General features: G+C 38.9%; 1 protein-coding gene across 50 annotated transcripts in view; it reads right to left on the minus strand.

Annotated features, from left to right (window-relative positions):
• Positions 1-2890: 2890 nt before the first annotated feature.
• Positions 2891-21488, minus strand: part of ATP6V1A (ATPase H+ transporting V1 subunit A) — a 59577-nt gene continuing 40979 nt past the window's right edge. For 19 of the 50 annotated variants that reach the window (XM_081572129.1, XM_081572145.1, XM_081572127.1 and 16 more), the window contains 7 exons: positions 17518-17640; positions 17308-17422; positions 16647-16710; positions 10090-10293; positions 8689-8783; positions 6984-7155; positions 2891-5253 (listed from right to left, as the gene is read on the minus strand). In XM_081572129.1, the coding sequence (XP_081428255.1) occupies positions 5161-5253; positions 6984-7155; positions 8689-8783; positions 10090-10293; positions 16647-16710; positions 17308-17422; positions 17518-17640 (866 nt within the window). In that variant the 3' untranslated portion in view covers positions 2891-5160. The remainder of the gene's footprint in view (positions 5254-6983; positions 7156-8688; positions 8784-10089; positions 10294-16646; positions 16711-17307; positions 17423-17517; positions 17641-21488) is intronic. The other 31 variants (XR_014077452.1, XR_014077473.1, XR_014077453.1 and 28 more) reach the window with 2 other exon arrangements.

The raw sequence follows: 21488 nt of genomic DNA on the forward strand, positions 1-21488 counted from the left end.
GAACTGTGGTGCTGTAGAAGACTCTTGAGAGTCCCTTGGACTGCAAGGAGATCCAACCAGTCAATCCTAAAGGAAATAAGTCCTGAATATTCGTCGGAAGGATGATGCTGAAACTCCAATATTTTGGCCAGCTAATGGAAAGAACTGACTCATTGGAAAAGACCCTGATGCTTGGAAAGATTAAAGGCAGGAGGAGGAGGGGACAACAGAGGATGAGATGGTTGGATAGCATCACCGACTCGATGGACATAAGTTTGAGTAAGCTCCAGGAAGCTTTACTTTCTCTGTGACACGGAGCACATCAGTTAACCTCTCTAGAATTCCGTTTCTCTTCTCTATTATGAGGAGGTTGGAAAATATGATCGAAATCCCCTTTCGTCCAAGAAGCTGCTTTACCTTCAGAAGCATTAAACCCCACATCTGCCTATTTATAAGCATAATTGGTGTGTGTACTATCTGCTTTTTAAAAAACACCTTTTTGAAGAGATTCTCTTTTAAACATTTTTTTCCAAGAGTGTCCTGATTCTTTTACAGGGTGCTGCTTTCTGTTGCAGAACAAGTTTTTCAGTTACTGATTGAGTGATCTTTTTTCCCCTGGGTTCTTAAGAGGCCTAAAGTAGTTGCTAGGAGCACCCCAACTGAATCTCCTTGGCCATGACTACCATTTCAGTGCCCACTAGCTGATCTCCCAACTGCTGGCACCTACATCTCTTTGCAGGCTTCCCGGGTAGCTCAGTGGTGCAGAGATCAACTTGCCAATGCAGGAGACACAGCTGAGATGCAGGTTTGATCCCTGGATCAGGAAATAGCAACCCACTCCAGTATTCTTTGGAGAAGGAAATGGCAAACCACTCCAGTATTCTTGCCTGGAGAATCCCATGGACGGAGGAGCCTGGTAGGCTACAGTCCACGGGGTCGCAAAGAGTCGGACACGACTGAGCGACTTCCCTTTCCCTTTCCCTTTTCCAGTATTCTTACCTGGAAAATTCCATGGACAGAGGAACCTGGCGGGCTGCAGTCCATGGGGTCACATGCACGTGAATCTCTTTGCAAAGGGTTTTCTGTGGCCACCAGAACCTGACCTATTTATATGCATGTGCTGGTCACTGATTCTCCCTGTCTTTGTGGGAACAGCCTTCAGTGGATGACTGACAGCAGCTTTCATCATCGTTCAACTCATGCCCATTGAGTTGGTGATACCATCCAACCATCCAGCCATCTCATCCTCTGTTGCCCCCTTCTCCTCCTGCCCTAAATCTTTCCCAGCATCAGGGTCTTTTCCAATGAATCGCTGACTGCCCATCAGTGACGCTGAAAAGTACTCTAGTTTCCTTGCATCCCAGGTGGGATAATGAGGTGCATATTTTTCAGCTGTTCCCACAACTCCCCAGCAGGACTGTGCTCCAAAATACTGACTTGTTTGATAACACTTATTGGCTTCCTTCTGCTGCTGCTGCTGCTAAGTCGCTTCAGTCGTGTCCGACTCTGTGTGACCCCATAGACGGCAGCCCACCAGGCTCTGCCGTCCCTGGGAGTCTCCAGGCAAGAATACTGGAGTGGGTTGCCATTTCCTTCTCCAATGTATGAAAGTGAAAAGTGGAAGTGAAGTCGCTCAGTCATGTCCGACTCCTAGTGACCCCATGGACTGTAGCCTACCAGGCTCCTCCATCCATGGGATTTTCCAGGAAAGAATACTGGAGTGGGGTGCCATTGCCTTCTCCGTGGCTTCCTTCAACTCTGTCTTAATTCTCTATTTCCCTACTGGTAGTTTCCTGGGATCACATCCCAAACAGACTGCCTGCAATCAAAGACACATTTCAGTGTCAACTTCTAGGGGAACTTAAACTAAAAGGGAGCCCTTAGAACTTCAGTGGCATTTTATCAGTTCCTTTCTTCATACTTTTTATGTTGTGGCAATACAGTAAAACAAATAATCTGAAAATACTGATTACCAAAGAAGACTAAAAATCACCCGAACAATCTATAATCAATAAACTTTTCAGTTAATTTTTAAGGATTTCTCTATATAAACTTGGCACTCGATAGTACTGTAGAATTGTTAATTTCACACTGCTTCTTATTACTTTAGAAATTGTTAAAAATACCCTTCAGTTCAGTCACTCAGTCGTGTCTTACTCTTTGCGAGCTCATGGACTGCAGCATGCCAGGCTTCCCCGTCCATCACCAATTCCTGGAGCTTGCTCAAACTCAAGTCCATTGAGTCGGTGATGCCATTCAACCATCTCATTCTCTGTTGTCCCCTTCTCCCGACTTCAATCTTCCCCAGAATCAGGGTCTTTTCCAATGAGTCAGTTCTTTGAATCAGCTGGCCAAAGTACTGGATCTTCAGTTTCAGCATCAGTCCTTTCAATAAATATTCAGAATTGATTTCCTTTAGGACTGACTGGTTTGATCTCTGTGCTAACCAAGGGACTCTCAAGAGTCTTCTCCAACACCACAGTGCAAAAGCATCAACTGAAATAAAAATACTCTCAATGAAGTAAAATGCCCTGTGAACATGCCATACTGGCTCTTAATTAATTTGCCTTGCAAAATTATGAATTACAAAGCTTTAGCTCATTTTCCAAAAGTAGAGATAAGTACACTGATTTAATTTATGTCTATTTTTAGAAACCATTCATTTTTTCAATTTAAAGTAATATTCTGAACGCTATGTGATTCCATGTACTACATTTTCCAATCACAGTGGTATATGATTATAGGACTTCATGCAGTCTGTAGTGAGGGCCCCGATTCAACTTCGTGATCTTAAGCAGAAAGAGAAAAATAAAAAACTTTAAAAGTTCATACTGAAAACAAGCCAAAATACAATGTGACACTTCTTTTTTAAAGCAGATCTGGCCACACCCCCCAAAAAAAGAAAAAAATATTAATTTAAATCCACTTTTTATTCTTTCATAGATTTTAACAATTATACACAACTTTTAACATAAAGATAGTGAAACCTCAAGGATAAGGAGGCAATACACATGACCTCTTCTATTCACTCTTTAGGATGGAAAGTTCCAAAGGGTACAATGAGTGAGATTTAACACTGGAAAAATACATATGAAACTTGTTAACTGGCTCCACTTAGGGCCAGACACAGCACAATAAATACAGAACTGAATCATCTTTTTAAAAGATTATTGTAACTTTGACACATTCTTACTAAAGAAACTGATCAGTGACCAATATGAAATTCTACAACATATAGGTGAAGCGACACTTACAATGAGGCTCTGAGTGAAGTTTCTCTAGTAGCTTCACAGCCACATCCCAATGTTCTTAAAAAGGAGTAAGAATGTATATTGCAAATTCAGAACAACAAAAGACAAACTTGGTCAAACTTCCTTTGCCATATCATTCATTACTATCACAATCCTAGTTTGCTGGTAGATTTAAGGTAGGAACTGAAAGTTTTTGAAATTCTTTTAATTTCCACTGGTCTCAGGGCCTCTAGGTAGGAGGCCACACTAGAAGCAAACTGATTAAGCAGCACCATTATGTCCACATCTCAACAAATCATTGCATAATTTTTATCTTCCAATACTCCGAAAGGTTAAAGAAGGATACTTATCCTGAATAGCAGGCCACTGTAAGAAAATGCAATCTGTAAGGATTTAAACAAATAAAGCTGAATTCTCTATTGACTGTATCTTTCCTTAATAGACCAAAAGAAATACATTACTTCAAAATTTAAATAACAACATACTGAGGCATAACATAAATAAATGCTATTACATTTCAGTATTTGAGATTGTTGGACATGTTCACATACCCTTTCCTCTTCCCAAAGAGGAAGCAATGGCGCCAGCATGATTGGTCAGAAAGACTTCATGGGAAACTGATGTTTTTAGAGCTATTCTGCAGTGTGCCTTATCATACAAATGCAGAAACTATTATTTTAAAACATATACTTAAAAGATAGGAAGAAATAATCTTTTTTTTCACATAACCCAAATTCTATTATCTTGCATCTGCTGATTTTAGAACTAACTTCATTCCTATGAAACAGAATTGGAACTGTTATGCTGCTACAGCTACAGATATTCTGGGAAATCTGTTGAGCCAGTGAATCATAACTCACATGAAAGAACAGTATTTTCTACAATCAGGAAACTGGTTGTTCAAAGATTCAATAAGCAAACAAACATGCAAATATGTGACACATGTTATTATCTTGTAAAAACATAATGCCACTCTGGCCCCAAGAATCACCAAAGCCCAACTGGTCCTTAGAGGTGCAAACAGCCTTTAACCACTACAAAATATAGTCTCTGTGGCATTTTTCTGCCCATCACACTGCCACATGATTCTCAGAAGCTTAGCCTTCTAAGATGTTTGGGGAAAAAAAAAAGAAGGTGTGATGTAAATCAAGTTCTCCTGATTGTTTTAAATGTAACTTTAAAAAGAACTGCCTAGTAACATAGTAGAATAGTCCTTGATACTGAATTTTTCCCAGTGAAATAAAATAGGCTTTAACAAGGTGATGTTAACCTAAGTTTGACCACCTGGCTCCCTTTTCACTTTTTTAGAGGGCACTGATTCATCTATTGTGCTGAGTCCCACAGACGCCTGCTTTAAAAACAGTATAGTTTTCAACAGTTTCCCACAAATATTCTTGATTTATACTGGAGGAAGCAACACATAATTGAAACATTAATCATTCATGTTTTAAAAAAAGCAATTATTTCCTGCAAAGCAGTTACTTAGCAAAATGCTAAGCTGCAAGTAAAGTCATTTCACAAAGTACCTGTCAAAGTGTATTGAAGTCTGGTCTTCCATTCCAAATCCACTGCAAAGAGAATAACATGCAGCAGTCCTGTTTACAATTTAGTAGCGATGAGGAAAGGGTAAACCTAGGACAAGGAGAGACGTCACCCTACATACAAGTTTACAGTAGTGTAGCCATTGTATATCAAATTTACTACATTCACCACTTCAGAGAAATGTTCAGGGGGGCCCTTCAAACACTGGAACAAAGGAATGTTTGTTATATATAAGACCTATCAAATAAATGGGGAAACAAATGATTACACACAGAGGCACTAGTCTCAAAGTTGCACTGTAAAGAAGCAAAGGGTCCAAGATGAGAAATTTAGGAAAATATACACATATGAGAGCTTGCTGAGGAAAAGGAGGAGAGAAATCACAGTTCTAATCTTCAAGGCTACGGAATGCATTCTGCATATCTTCAAGAAGTTGTGCATAGTCGGCTTTGATCTTCGCCTCACCATCTTTCACTGGATCCTGAAAAAAGACATTACAGAATTCAATTTACCCTTGGAAAATTATTTTTCTAACACATAGTGAGTTATTTGTATTTACTATATTTGAGCAGAAGGTTAAGTGAGAAGGTTAAGTAAAACACAAGGTAGGAGGCAGGATTAACCTTATTTTTTTTTCCTTTACGGGTAAAATGTATAAAGGAATAGTCTAACCAAACAGAAGACAAAATTTCAGTTTTGTGTCCTGCCTGCTGTGTTCAACAACTGAAGGATTTACCCTTGACAATATGCAAAATATTAAGAAACTAGGCAGCAATGCATATTAGATACATTCCTCTTTGTATATACATAGTTGGAATTAATCAGAACAGAATTTACTATTCAGGGTCTGGCATTATCATGCTGGGACATGAAATAACCTCAAAATGCACCCCATTTAAAATCTGTATAAAAAGCAACTTAATTGAGTAAAGTTTATAAAAGAGACTTTAAAGTGTTTAAGCCCTCTGACCCAATCATTCTACTTCTGAAAACATATATGAGGAAGATACACAAATCCAATTGCATTAACAAAATTGTCCATACCAAAAACTTCCAAATGCCTAAGAAAAGGAAAATATTCTTCAGTCACAAAATAGTGCTACAGAAAAATACTGAATGATACTAAAAAATAACAGATGTTAATTTGATACAATGTGCCTGTAAACATAAAAATGATAGCCCCTTTAGTTATATTACCAGAAGTCATCATTATTACATTATTGCATACCTTTTTTATCATTTTCCTATGGATGTGTAATTTTTAAAAATAAAATTTGGATCAAATTACATGTGGAATTTCTTTGCAACCTGACTTTTTTTTCACTCATTATACCATAACCATGTCAATGTCTTTGGATGTTCTTTGAAAAAAAGATGTATGATGTCTATGCCTTCATAATATTTTTGTTGTAAGGTACATTGCACAATGTATGGCTGGCTCTGTTCACTTTTGGATGATATTTAAGAAGTTTCATATGCAATCTTCTACATGTATCCATATCAAAATCTCTGACTATTTTCTTGGGTTATCAGTTTTTAAGTGGAAAGATAGGACTCAAAGCACGTGGATATTTTAAAATCCTTGATACATTGAGTATCTATTTGTACAAATTTACTTTCAATCTTAACATACACATTCAAAGAATCTGTCTCAATATCTCAATAAGAGATTAGTAACTATACTTGGATATCATGATTTAGAAATAAATACAACTTGACTGATCAAGTATTTTAAAAACAATCTTACACATTTAAGTTTCCACCTATAATTTCACTTAATTATCTATTTATGTCTTGTGTACTTCCCAAAGAATGAGAGTCCACTTAAAAGTAAAAATGATGTGTATAATAGGATACTTAAAATAAGTAGGCAGCAGAAATCATTTCAAGAAGGAGCATGGAGGTTAGATAACAACAGGCACTTGAGGTAAGGTATAATTGCTGCTTAGTAATGATTTTAGTTCTAAACTGCCTGGTGGTTAAGACAAAAGGGAAAACACGTCAGCATTTATTTTAGACATGACATACTATAATCTTTATCACTAGAATTCCTATTTGAACACAGCTTTGAGGTCTCCTCTGCTTTTACATAACCCGAGCATGTGTGAAAATGATAAATGCAAGCTTCATACATCAAGTTTGAGAACCAAATATTTCAAAAAATAAAAAAGAAACACTTTCTACTAAAAAAAGTTTATGGCACAAATATACCTTGAATTTCATGGAGGAAAGCTTATAGAGGATCTCCCCCATGTGCTCACGGATAATGGACCACGTGATTTTATTGTCACTCTGGGCAGTGGTTTCAACAGCTCTGCGGGCCATATCATAAAATGCGATCATGTTGGACAGCATCCCCACTGTCTTGTAGAATGGGCAGAACCTAGGATAAATGAAAGTCAAAATAATAAAACAGAAAATCGAAAGCAAGTTCATTCTTTTCATTTCATCTGTGAAATACCAGAGCATTAGTTTCTTTATTTAGATCTGCATACTACTTATATTTATGGCATGATACTTAAGGAATGAAGAAAAACATAGTGGAAAAGATCAGTAACAAGTAACCGGAGTTTTTGGACAGCGATGTCTCAGGAATATGGGGTGGATAGAGAGATGGAGCCATATGCATTTTTTTATTTAAGAGTGATGTTAATTTTTATCTGAAGAACAATAAAACAGTAATGCTACAATCTAATGACTCTCTGAGAATGTGTTTGTGTACAGTGCAGTTAAAGCAGTAACCCAAATGGAAAATAACTAAGTTGTAAAGAGTCCCTTGTGATAGTTAGTTAAGGTTGAATAAATAACAGGAAAGCAGGGAACTGTAATTTCCTAGAGCTAATAAGCAGCCCCCTTCTCCACTAAAGTGTTCATTTGCATTTACACATACCTTTTAATAATGAACACACACAAGTTAATATTCAACTTGGATCCCATGCATTCTAATAAACTTTCTAACACATTTAAACTCATTTGCATATACAATTTCATGTACACTCTTTTCAAAGAATTTCCCCTTGTGGAGTTATCTTTGTGTGGCTGGTTCCTAGAGTTTCTGATACAGGTTTTTTTTTTTGAGCCTTACTGATTATATTGTCATGTTTTCTGCTTGTCCTATATTCTGCTAATCTATTTGTTCCTAGAGGCTTATATGGGACCAGATATGATTTGAGGGAGGAAAAGTTAGACTATGAGGAAGTGTTCAAATTATCCAAGTTTAAAAGAGATGGGAGCTTTTTGGCCATGGTAGTGAAAGTGAAAGTCACTCAGTCGTGTCTGACTCTTTGTGACACTGTGGACTGTATTGTCCATGGAATTCTCCAAGCGAGAATATTGGAGTGGGCAGTCGTTCCCTTCTCCAGGGGATTTTCCCAACCCAGGGACCGAACCTAGGTCTCTCGTATTCCAGGCGGATTTTTTACCAGCTGAGCCACAAGGAAAGCCCTTGTAGTAGCAGAGATAATAATAAAAAACAGAAAGCCTTGGGTAGGAGTAATAGGAACTAGTGAGATGTCCAATAGTAGAAAAAAAAACAGGACTCTTGGGAAATGGGGCACAAAAGTGTATTATTTTGGCAAAGAGTAGAAGAGGCATGGGGTGTCACAACAGGTAGTGAGAAAAGCTTCTGAAAGAGGCAGTGACTCCTCGAGCTCTGTGCACTAAGCCATAATTCAATCTAATTTAAGCTGGCTGGATAATGAGTGAAAACAGTCATAAGTTGGAAAATGAGCCAAATCAAGATAAGGGAACATATCGGATCATTAGATGTATGCTATAAAAAATGTAAAATAAACGTATACACTGAGTCCGAGTGTGTCTGTATGAGAAAAAAGAGGGGTGGGCAGTTTAACATACATGTAGGCAGCTCCTTCTTCAAAACTTGATAGAATATCTAAAGAAAATCAGGCTAGGTTACCTGTCATAAGGAGTATATCCATTTTGTTGAAGGAAATCATCTTTGATAAGTTTTGCTACTTCCAGAGTGATTTTATCTGTTTCTGCCAGAGAAGCCTAGAAGAGGAAAAAATATATTTTTAGAAATGAACTGCCACAATGTGGGACCAATTGCTGCAATCAATTAGCAAGCAGAAACCAAGTAATCGACACATGATCAACTATCATTAATAAATTCATCTCATAATTGCTTCCTGATTGATTTTCTCACTTTGTTTTCGTTGCAAAAACTATTGATATAATATAAATCTACCACCTTAACCATTTCTAGGTGTAGTTCAGTAGGTTAAGCATGTTCACATTGCCGTGAAATGACTTCCCAAACTCTCCACCTTACAAATCTGAAACTATACCCATTAAACAACAACTCCTTTTCCTTCATCCTCTGGACCCCTGGTAACCACCACTATAGTTTCTATGAATTTGACTACTTCAGATAAGTTACATATAAGTATTTGTTGTTTTGTGACCATTTATTAACATAATGGCTCCTCAAGGTTCATAACGTTGTAGCACGTGTTAGAATTTTCCTTCCTTTTCAAGGCCGAATAATATTTCATTGCATATGCATATGTGAGTGGATGCATGTGTGTTGGAAAGGACATCTCTGTTGCTTCTACCTTTTAGCGCTTGTAAGTGCTGCTATGAATATGGGTACACAAATAGACCCATGATGTGTTTTTTTGAAAAACCAGAAAGAGAAATGCCTACCCAATCCTTAGCTGTTCTAGTTATCCTAATTCAGGCACCAGATGTGTGAGGGAAGAAACTTTCAGATGACTACAGTCTCAGCCACCATATGACAGCAAAAACTATATGAGGGGACTGCCCAAGTAAGACCATCAGCCCCAAAACCATGAGCAATAACGCACCATTTAAGCCACTAAATGTCAAACTGGTTTGTTATTCAAAAATAGATAATCTATAAACAATAACCATCTTTCTATTTTCCACAATACAAGCAGGCTCCTGAAATATTTGCTCGATAAAGGAATAATCTACAATTTTATTAGTTTAAAAAATATTAATACTGATTTTTCCAGGCAAGAATCTGCCTATCCAAGGTTCTGTTTGTCCTTAAAAAGCTCCAGTGTGGACTTCCCTGTGGTACAGTGGACAGGAGTCCGCCTGCCAATGCAGGGGACACAGGTTCGATCCTTGGTCCAGGAAGGCTCAACATGCTGCAAAGCAACTCAGCCTGTGTGCCATAATTACTGAAGCCTGCACGCCTAGAGCCTGTGCTCTGCAACAAGAGAAGCCACTGCAATGGGAAGCCCATGCACCGGAATGAAGACCCAGTGTAACCCCCAAAAGGCTCCAGTGTAACTCACAGATCTGTTCTTCACGAGATTTTACAACTTACCTTTCCCACCAGCTGTACAATTTCTGCCAAGTCTTCTTCTTCCTGCAGAATCTCCTTAGCTTTGGTCCTCAGAGGAACAAACTCTGTGAAGTGTTTGTCATAGTACTCATCCAAGGCACGCATGTACTTGCTGTAGCTGATCAGCCAATTGACAGAAGGGAAATGCTTACGTTGAGCTAGTTTCTTATCTAAGCCCCAGAACACCTGATTTAAGAACAAAACCAAAAACAAAACACAAAGATTTTTCTTAAAAACAACTTTTTAAAGTATTGAAGCATATCTCTTTGTCCTAACTATGGAATTCTATACTGCTGTGGTCAAATTATTTATGTTTTTAGTATATACCAAATATAAATGAAATAGAATAAAACTTGCAAACAGAAAAATATTTCTTTTAGTTTCAATATGAATCGTGGTTGTTCAGTCACGAATCTGTGTCTGACTCTACACTCCTGTGGACTGCAGCACACTGGGCTTTCCTGTCCTTCACCATATCCTGGAGTTTGCTCAAACTCATGTCCATTGAGTCAGTGATGTCATCCAACCATCTCTGTTGCCCACCTCTCTTCTTACCCTCAATCTTTCCCAGCATCAGGGTCTTTTCCAATGAGTCGGCTCTTCTTTGAATCAAAATTTATCTGGATTTCCTTAACAGTTCGTCAAATCTGACAGCAAAAGATACTGACTCCTTTGAAGACTGGTATGGTGCAATATAAACAGATGAACCAGAAAATGCCAATAATGACAGACACTTCACTTTAATTAAAACCTCCAAGTATTCGGAATAAATTCAGTTGCCGATCATTAGGGGTCAGTCCTCAGAAGTCTGACAGTCATTTTCAGTTCAGTTCAGTCACTCAGTCATGTCCAACTCTTTGCAACCCCATGAACCGCAGTACGCCAGGCCTCCCTGTCCATCACCAATTCCCGGAGTTTACTCAAACTCATGTACACTGGGTTGGTGATGCCATCAATATCTTATCCTCTGTTGTCCCCTTCTCCTCCTGCCTTCAATCTTTCCCAGCATCAGGGTCTTTTCCAATGAGTCAGTTCTTTGCATCAGGTGGCCAAAGTATTGGAGTTTCAGCTTAAGCATCAGTCCTTCCAATGAATATTCAGGACTGATTTCCTTTAGGATGGACTGGTTGGATCTCCTTGCAGTCCAAGGGACTCTTGAGAGTCTTCTCCAACACCACAGTCCAAAAGCATCAATTCTTCAGCACTAAGCTTTCTTTATAGTCCAGCTCTCACATCCATACATAATTACTAGAAAAACCCTGTCTTTGACTAGACGGACCTTTGTTGGCAAAGTAATATCTCTGCTTTTTACTATGCTGTCTAGGTTGGTTACAGCTTTTCTTCCAAGGAGTAAGCATCTTTTAATTTCATGGCTGCAGTCACCATCTGCAGTGTCTCCAAACCCAAAAAAATAAAGCCTCTCACTGTTTCCCCATCTATTTGCCATGAAGTAATGGAACCAGATGAGTACAATTGTGCAGTAGTTTGAACATTCTTTGGCATTGCCTTTGTTTGGAATTGGAATGAAAACTGACCTTTTCCAGTCCTGTGGCCACTGCTGAGTTTTCCAGATTTGCGGTCATATTGAGTGCAGCACTTTCACACCATCATCTTTCAGGATGTGAAATAGCTCAACTGGAATTCCATCACCTCCTCTAAGCTTTCTTCGTAGTGATGCTTTCTAAGGCCCACTTGACTTTGCATTCCAGGATGTCTGGCTCTAGGTGAGTGATCACACCATCGTGATTATCTGGGTCATGAAGATCTTTTTTGTACAGTTCTTCTGTGTATTCTTGCCACCTCTTCTTAATATCTTCTGCTTCTGTTAGGCCCACACCATTTCTGTCCTTTATCGAGCCCATCTTTGCATGAAATGTTCCCTTGGTATCTCTAATTTTCTTGAAGAGATCTCTAGTCTTTCCCAATCTGTTGTTTTTCTCTATTTCTTTGCATTGATCGCTGAGGAAGGCTTTCTTATCTCTCTTTGCTATTTTTTGGAACTCTGCATTCAGATGGGAATATCTTTCCTTTCCGCTTCTCTTCCCAGCTATCTGTAAGGCCTCCTCAGACAGCCATTTTGCTTTTTTGCATTTTTTTTCCATGGGGATGGTCTTGATCCCTGTCTCCTGTACAATGTCACGAACCTCTGTCCATAGTTCATCAGGCACTCTGTCTATCAGATCTAGTCCCTTAAATCTATTTGTCACTTCCACTGTATAATCATAAGGGATTTGATCTAGGTCATACCTGAATGGTCTAGTGGTTTTCCCTACTTTCTTCAATTTAAGTCTGAATTTGGCAATAAGCAGTTCATGATCTGAGCCACAGTCCGCTCCCGGTCTTGTTTTTGCTGACTGTATAGAGCTTCTCCATCTTTGGCTGCAAAGAATATAATCAATCTGATTTTGGTGTTGAGCATCTGGTGATGTCCATGTGTAGAGTCTTCTCTTGTGTTTCTTATGACCAGTGAGTTCTCTTGGCAAAACTCTATTAGCCTTTGCCCTGCTTCATTCTGTACTCCAAGGCCAAATTTGCCTGTTACGCCAGGTGTTTCCTGACTTCCTACTTTTGCATTCCAGTCCCCTATAATGAAAAGGACATCTTTTTTGGGTGTTAGTCCTAATAGGTCTTGTAGGTCTTGAGCAACGAAGAATTGATGCTTTTGAACTGTGGTGTTGGAGAAGACTCTTGAGAGTCCCTTGGACTGTAAGAAGATCCAACCAGTCCATCCTAAAGGAGATCAGTCCTGGGTGTTCATTGGAAGGACTGATGTTGAAGCTGAAACTCCAATACTTTGGCCACCTCAAGTGAAGAGTTGACTCATTGGAAAAGACCCTAATGCTGGGAAGGATTGGGGGCAGGAGGAGAAGGGGACGACAGAAGATGAGATGGCTGGATGGCATCAGTGACTCGATAGACATGGGTTTGGGTAGATTCCGGGAGTTGGTGATGGATAGGGAGGCCTGGCGTGCTGCGATTCGTGGAGTCGCAAAGAGTCGGACACGACTGAGCGACTGAACTGAAATGAAATGAATGGGACCAGAAACCATAATCTTATGTTTTCTGAACGTTGAGTTTTAAGCCAACTTTTTCACTCTCCTCTTTCATCAAGAAGCTCTTTAGTTCTTTGCTTTCTGCCATAAGGGTGCTGTCATCTGCATATCTGAGGTTACTGATATTTCTCCTGGCAATCTTGATTCCAGCTTGTGCTTCATCCAGCCCAGCCTCTCTCATGATGTACTCTGCATGTAATTTCAATAAGCAGGGTGACAATATACAGGCTTAGAGTACTCCTTTCCCGATTTGGAACCAGTCTGTTGCTCCATGTCTAGTTCTAATTGTTGCTTCCTGACCTGCATACAGATTTCTGAAGAGGCAGGTCAGGTGGTCTGGTATTCCCATCTCTTTCAGAATTTTCCACAGTTTGTCGTGATCCACAGAGTCAAAGGCTTTGGCATAGTCAATAAAGCAGAAATAGATACTTTTCTGGAACTCTTTTGCTTTTTTGATGATCAAAACGGATGTTGGCAATTTGATCTATGGTTCCTCTGCCTTTTCTAAATGCAGCTTGAACATCTAGAAGTTCATGGTTCATGTACTGTTGAAGCCTGGCTTGGAGAATTTTGAGCATTACTTTACTAGCGTGTGAGATGAGTGCAATTGTGCAGCAGTTTGAACATTCTTTGGCATTCTCTTTCTCTGGGATTTGGAGAAAGCGATGGCAACCCACTCCAGTACTCTTGCCTGGAAAATCCCATGGACTGAGGAGCCTGGTAGGCTGCAGTCCGTGGGGTCACGAAGAGTCGGACACGACTGAGCGACTTCACTTTCACTTTTCACTCTCATGCAGTGGAGAAGGAAATGACAACCCACTCCAGTGTTCTTGCCTGGAGAATCCCAGGGATGATTAGAATGGAAACTGACATTTTCCAGTCCTGTGGCCACTGCTGAGTTTCTCAAATTTGCTGGCATATTGAGTACAGCACTTTCACAGCATCATCTTTCAGGATTTGAAATAGCTCAACTGGAATTCCATCACCTCCTCTAGCTTTGTTCATAGTGATGCTTCCTATGGCCCACTTGACTTTGCTTTCCAGGATGTCTGGGCTCTAGGTGAGTGATCGTACCACTGTGATTATCTGGGTCGTGAAGATCTTTTTTGTACAGTTCTTCTGTGTATTCTTGCCACCTCTTCTTAATATCTTCTGCTTCTGTTAGGCCCACACCATTTCTGTCCTTTATTGTGCCCATTTTTGCACGAAATGTTCCCTTGGTATCTCTAATTTTCTTGAAGAGACCTCTAAGTCTTTCCCCTTCTGTTGTTTTCCTCTATTTCTTTACATTGATCACGGAGGAAGGCTTTCTTATCTCTCCTTGCTATTCTTTGGAACTCTGCATTTAAATGGGTATATCTTTCCTTTTCTCCTTTGCTTTTCACAGCTATTTTAAGGCCTTCTCAGACAGCCATTTTGCTTTTTTGCATTTCTTTTCCATGGGGATGGTCTTGATCCCTGTCTCCTGTACAATGTCACGAACCTCTGTCCATAGTTCATCAGGCACTCTATCAGATCTAGTCCCTTAAATCTATTTGTCACTTCCACGGTATAATCATAAGGGATTTGATTTAGGTCATACCTGAATGGTCTAGTGGTTTTCCCTACTTTCTTCAATTTAAGTCTGAATTTGGCGATAAGCAGTTCATGATCTGAGCCACAGTCAGCTCCCTGTCTTGTTTTTGCTGATTGTATAGAGCTTCTCCATCTTTGGCTGCAAAGAATATAATCAATCTGATTTCAGTATTGACCATCTGGTGATGTCCACATGTAGTTTTGTCTTGTGTTGTTGGAGGAGGGTGTTTGCTATGACCAGTACGTTCTCTAGGCAAAACTCTGTTAGCCTGTGCCCTGCTTCATTCTGTACTCCAAGGCCAAATTTGCCTGTTACTCTAGGTGTTTCTTGACTTCCTACTTTTGCATTCCAGTCCCCTATAATGAAAAGGACATCTTTTTTGGGTGTTAGTTCTAGAAGGTTTTGTAGGTCCTCATATAACCGTTCAACTTCAGCTTCTTCAGCATTACTGGTAGGGGCATAGACTTGGATTAGCATTATATTGAATTGTTTGCCTTGGAAAAGAACAGAGATCATTCTGTCATTTTTGAGATTGCATCCAAGTACTGCATTTTGGACTCTTTTGTTGACTATGATGGCTACTCCATTTCTTCTAAGGGATTCTTACCCAAAGTAGTAGATAAAATGGTCATTTGAGTTAAATTCACCCATTCCAGTCCATTTTAGTTTGTTGATTCCTAAATGTCGACGTTCACTCTTGCCATCTCCTGTTTGACCACATCCAATTTGCCTTGATTCATGGACGGAACATTCTAGGTTCCTATGCAATATTGCTCTTTACAGCATCCGACTTGACTTCCATCACTAGTCACATCCACAACTGGGTGTTGTTTTTGCTTTGGCTCCATCTCTTCATTCTTTCTGGAGTTATTTTTCCACTGATCTCCAGTAGTATATTGGGCACCTACTGACCTGGGGAGTTCATCTTTCAGTGCTCTATCTTTTTGCCTTTTCATACTGTTCTTGGGGTTCTCACGGCAAGAATACTGAAGTGGTTTGCCATTCCCTTCTCCAGTGGACCACATTTTGTCAGAACTCTCCACCATGACAGTCATTTTTCTGAGGCCAAACATTCTCATATATTTTAGGCATTCCTAATTTTGCTCCCCACTTCCCTGTCATTTAAAATTCAAAATTTTAGCAAAGGTTAAACACCTTGAAAGTTGTAAATTTAGCCTCTGCCACTTCTTTTTACCTGATACTGACAGAAACATAGGCAAGTACTGTATTTTTCCCACATGAATAATACTTGTGCTTATAAATGTATCAACATCAGAAACAATATAGCCCTGATTTATATATGTCTTTCATTTAGGCTTACTTTTGATGGCCAAATTGGCTAGCTATGCACCATAATTCATGTCCTGTCACTGGGAAGTAGCTGCCTAGGCAGAAACTACACTTTCCAGCTTTGCTTTCGTCTGGGTGTGGCTAACAGAATGAGTGGAGTAACCAGGTCTGAGCCCAAAGCTCAAAAAGCAGGTGAGCCTCCAGTCGCCCTGTACCAGCCAAATGCAGACCATTACCAGGCAAGTGGAGCCAAGGTGAAGGGAAAAGAGCCATCCTCTGATAGGATCACCTGACTTGGACCAAACCACAAGGAGAAAGAAACTTCCATGCGATAGTCTAACTCAAAAGTTAGAGTGTCATATTACTCTAACACAAATAAAAGTTTGCTGCTTGGATGTATTACTACTTTAGACATTAAGTCTATTATAAATTCTGGGTAAAAAGCTAAGAACATAAGGCATCAAAGACTTTCAGTAGTAAGAATGTTGCTAAAATTGACTTGACCCTTGCCTATCTTTCAATGACTAAATCAAATGCTTCACAATGATGAAGATATTAGGATAGCCTGGGCGTGGGTGAGGGTGGGGCTAAGAAGTTGACTACACTAGGAAAAGACATACCTGAACAATACCAAGAGTAGCAGATGTAACTGGATCAGAAAAGTCACCACCAGGTGGAGAAACTCTAAAAACAGGAAAAAGTCATTAGAAATGCTTATGGAAAATAACTTGTACATAAAAGCAATTTTAAACAATAAGTAAATAAAATAAAAGCACTTCTTTGAAGTCAATTTTAATGTAAATTACTTAAGAAATACAACCTTTGGAAAGAAGATCTTACATAAAAACTTTAAATAAAAACCAGTACTAAGTTAAAAGTTAAGAGTGACAACTACTAAAAACCTTCTAGTTTGAGAAATGAGACAGACATTTAATCATAATCTGTTTCATTTTTCTAATTAAAACAGATGAAGCAAGAAGGAAGGAAAAGCTCTGGGAACAAGGTATGGCTATATGTGAGGAGAGTGAATGTTCATATTGTTTTTATTGTGATATGATCTTACCTTAACATGTCTATAATTTTCTAAGTTGTTGCTAGGTAACTTAAATCTATGAAACCAGCACAAGTGGAGATGACCTAAATATGTGCATTCTAAAGAGCCCCTGGGGTGACTCCAGTGCAACCTTGGTTAAGAAGCACTTCCCTCAGCGGGGCTAAATATCATCTCTTTAAAATAAAGTAACTTTTTTCTTGTAAAAAGTAAACAGTTTGGGTGCTTACGCTCCTACAATGCTGACACTCCCTTCTCTCTCAGGATTTCCAAGACACTTCACTCTGCCGGCTCGCTCATAGAAAGAAGCCAAACGGGCACCAAGATATGCAGGATAACCACTATCTGAAAAATGAAAAGAAAATTTTAAAAGAGAAGTTCTAAGCCAACCCCCAAATCCTACCAGTCTTGCTTATACAATACGCAATACAAAGATTTACCTGCAGGCATTTCAGCTAAACGACCAGAGATTTCTCTAAGAGCCTCAGCCCATCGAGAGGTGGAGTCAGCCATCATACTGACATGATAGCCCATGTCACGGAAATATTCTGACAGTGTAATTCCTACAACGGGAAGAATATTACAAATTATAATTCTATAATATAGAATCCTGACTTTTTTACCTTTAAGAAAACTTTAAAGCGGTAAGTTCCTAAGTTAAGACTGCTAGTTATTCATCATAGTTTGTGGTTCTTTTGGGTACACAGCTGAATATACTGTCCAGCCTCCTCTGCATTTAGGTTTGGCAAGTAACTGACCCTTATCTAATGGAATGTGGAGTCAAGTGTTTCTTCAGAAGGCAAGACAGACATCCTTCCATGCTATTTCTTCCTTCTGGCTTACTGAGAGGGTGAGAACTCCCAGGATCCATGGAAGGTATGTGTTAAAATGAAAGAGCTCTTTTTAGCCTGGGTCCCAACCCAAAAATGACAGAATAAAGGAGAATGCCCTCATCATCTGAAATAAACATCTATTATACTCAACAATTATGTTTGGGTTTTTCATAGCCTAGTCTACCCTGATAAACATTTTTAAAAGTAGGAAAAGACTTTTCTCCCATTCTTTGTTGAGATAATTAAGTCTGAAATTAATTTACAATGCAATTTTTTCTATGTATCTCACATATATGATACCAAAAATACACTCAATTAATTAGCTTGTTTGGTTATTTTTCAAAAGTAGTAAATGTTATTAATGTGAGAAATAATATTCGTTTTCTAGATTATTGCTACACAGACTAGGTCCTCTCCTATAAAATCACATTCAGTAAACCACTCAGAAGAAGCTGATACAGTATACAGAAAGCAGTCCTGGGTTCTAGTTCTCATACTGTCATTAATCTTAGCAAAGTAACCTCACTTCCCAGTGTGGTTTCTTCATCTTAAAATGGAATAATTCTCACCCCATCTAGCTGTACACATCAGATGATATGGTATCTATAAATGCCCTCTGAAAAATACAAAGTACTATACAAGTGTAAGACATTAGAATTGTATATTAGTTGCTGCTGCTGCTAAGTCGCTTCAGTCGTGTCCGACTCTGTGCAACCCCATAGATGGCAGCCCACCAGGCTCCCCCGTCGCTGGGATTCTCCAGGCAAGAACACTGGAGTGGGTTTCCATTTCCTTCTCCAATGCATGAAAGTGAAAAGTGAAAGTGAAGTCGCTCAGTCATGTCTGACTCTTAGTGACCCCATGGACTGCAGCCTACCAGGCTCCTCTGTCCATGGGATTTCCCAGGCAAGAGTACTGGAGTGGGGTGCCATTGCCTTCTCCTGTATTAGTTGCTACATCATAACAATTCCAAAATCCACTGCCTTAATTCCTTTATTTTACCAGTAAAGAAACAAATGCTTATATAAATAAAATAGCTGCTGGAAAATTCACAACTTTACTATCTATCATATTACATCTGTCAGAGTAAAAAATACTGACTTCCAAGGCTCCCAAAATATGGTCCAAGGAAGAAAGTCTTTAAGTAGTATCACTTATCATTATTAAGGCTTAAAAAACACAGTAATTATCACGTATTTCAATCTGATGGTACAAGCATGCTATGTCTCTTATACAAGCACACTATGTCTCTATGATGACATTCACTAATGCTGGTGTATATATATATATATTAAAAAGACTTGACAGAAGAGACAGATACACAAGAGTACACCTCAAAGAAGTCTGACAGACCACTTTCATAAACCTAAAGATATTATTGCCTACAAATCAGACAAAATCAAAAGATGAGCAAACTAGGAAGATATCTGCTACTCACAAAAGATGAAAGACTCATTTCATAGAGCTTTACCAATCAGTATGATAAACTACTATCCAATACAAAAATGGACAGCAGGCAGTTTTCAAATAGTTAACAGATTCAGGAAAAATGCTAGCTCCCTGTAAGGAATACAGAACAAAGAGTCATCTAATACAGCAGAGGGAGTAAAATGTTAACTGCCAAATCTAGGTGTGGAGTACATAGGTACTCACTGTAGTATTCTTTTAACTTTTCTGTATAATAATTATCATAAAAAACTATTAGAAAAATGAGCATTGGTGAGTATCTGAAGAAACAGAATTTGTGTCCACTGTTATTCCTTTTGAAGAAGAGCTATTAGAATCTAAAATCTACATTAACAGTTATATTCTCAGCAATTTTACTTCTAAGAACTTAACCTGACAAAAATACAAAGAAAAATGTACATAAAACATATGATGTAATAGTGTAAATAACACGCATAAGGATGTTTCATGGTGTGATGTTTGTGAGAGCAAAAAACCTATCAAAAATCCAAGTGTCCACCAAAGGAATGCCAGTTAAATAGACTGCGATATATCCATACAATGTGGAGAAGGCAATGGCACCCCACTCCAGTACTCTTGCCTGGAGAATCCCATGGACGGAGGAGCCTGGTAGGCTACAGTCCATGGGGTCACTAAGAGTCGGATACGACTGAGCGACTTCACTTTCACTTTTCCCTTTCATGCACTGGAGAAGGAAATGGCAACCCACTCCAGTATTCTTGCCTGGAGAATCCCAGGGACAGTGGAGCCTGGTGGGCTGCCGTCTATGGGGTCGCACAGAGTCGGACACGACTGAAGCGACTTAGCAGTAGCAGACTTAGCAGTAGCATATCCATACAAAGGGATACTGTGTAGTCAGTTAAAAGAAGGAGGTAGACTTCTAGTCTTAAAATAGTAGATGATTATGTCACTTTCTCCTTCTCAGACAAGTAACCACCAAACAAGAAGAACAAGAAATACAGAAACACAAACTTCACTGTCAAAAACTAGGGACCATGTTTAGCTTCAAAACAAAATAATGAGGAAAGCTAACTAAAGAGATTAAAACAAACAACAACAAAAAAACAAGACACCGAGAATTCACCTGAGGCTGCAGAGCCTCAGACTATGCTTCTGCAAACTAGAAAGTACATCCTGAGGAGCAAAACCAAGAGTCCTTTGTCTGGAACACAGTAAAAGGGGTACAGGGCTAGCAGCAGGGGTTTTATGGACGCAGTTTGGCCTCAAGGGGCAGTAGGGGGATGGAGACAAATAAAGTTCAGAAAGATACCCCTTTTCAGTAAGTAAAAAGTGAATGAAGCAGAGTAGAAGAGAAAGAATTCATGGTAAGTGGCCTTGTTGCTGTGGATTTTGCTGGTAGGACAGAAGAAAAAGTAAAATAAATTTTATAATTTTATGCTATAACAAACTTCACTGATTACCAGAAAGAAGTCCTGCTACTTTGGATCATAGTAACAACCATCCCCTCCCATCTCCTGCAAAGATAAGTGATAGTAACAATGAACATCAGCATATGACCTAAACAAAAATAAAAGAAGAAAAAAAGGAAGAGCATAGTACAACAATGAACCTGCCAAGGAACAAATGAGAACTGAGATCACAATTAACTAGTAAAAGAAAATCTTAATACTGCATCCTACCACAAAATAAAAATCTCAAGGAATATACAGGAAGATCAAAAAAGTTGTTTCATGAGCCAGCAGAACTCAACAAAGAACTAAAACAACATAAAAGTTTCATCAGAAGCAGCACAAAGAATAAACACTGATTAGCCTGTGAAAAAAATGAACAAATGGCTAAATAAAAAGAATTAGAGAGGAAACAATGCATATGGAAACAGATAAAGGAGATGCAATATGTTCCACTTGCAGATAACCATAATGGAAGAGAAAAATTTTCAGGAACAATTGTCAAAATTTTTCCAAAGTAAAAGACATAGTCACAGACTGAAAAGGTACACTATGCCTCAGGAAAAAATTAACAGAACTATCAATACTGGGATATATTCCAATAAAATTATAACACTTCAAAGTTAAAGAAGCATTCCTTTAGGCAGAAAGAAAAATCACCTACAAAAGGGAAAAAAGTAGGCCAGCGTCAGATCTCTCCTC

This window comes from Giraffa tippelskirchi, chromosome 2 (assembly GCF_054371585.1).
Source record: "Giraffa tippelskirchi isolate mGirTip1 chromosome 2, T2T-mGirTip1v1.2.pri, whole genome shotgun sequence".
Taxonomy (NCBI): domain Eukaryota; kingdom Metazoa; phylum Chordata; class Mammalia; order Artiodactyla; family Giraffidae; genus Giraffa; species Giraffa tippelskirchi.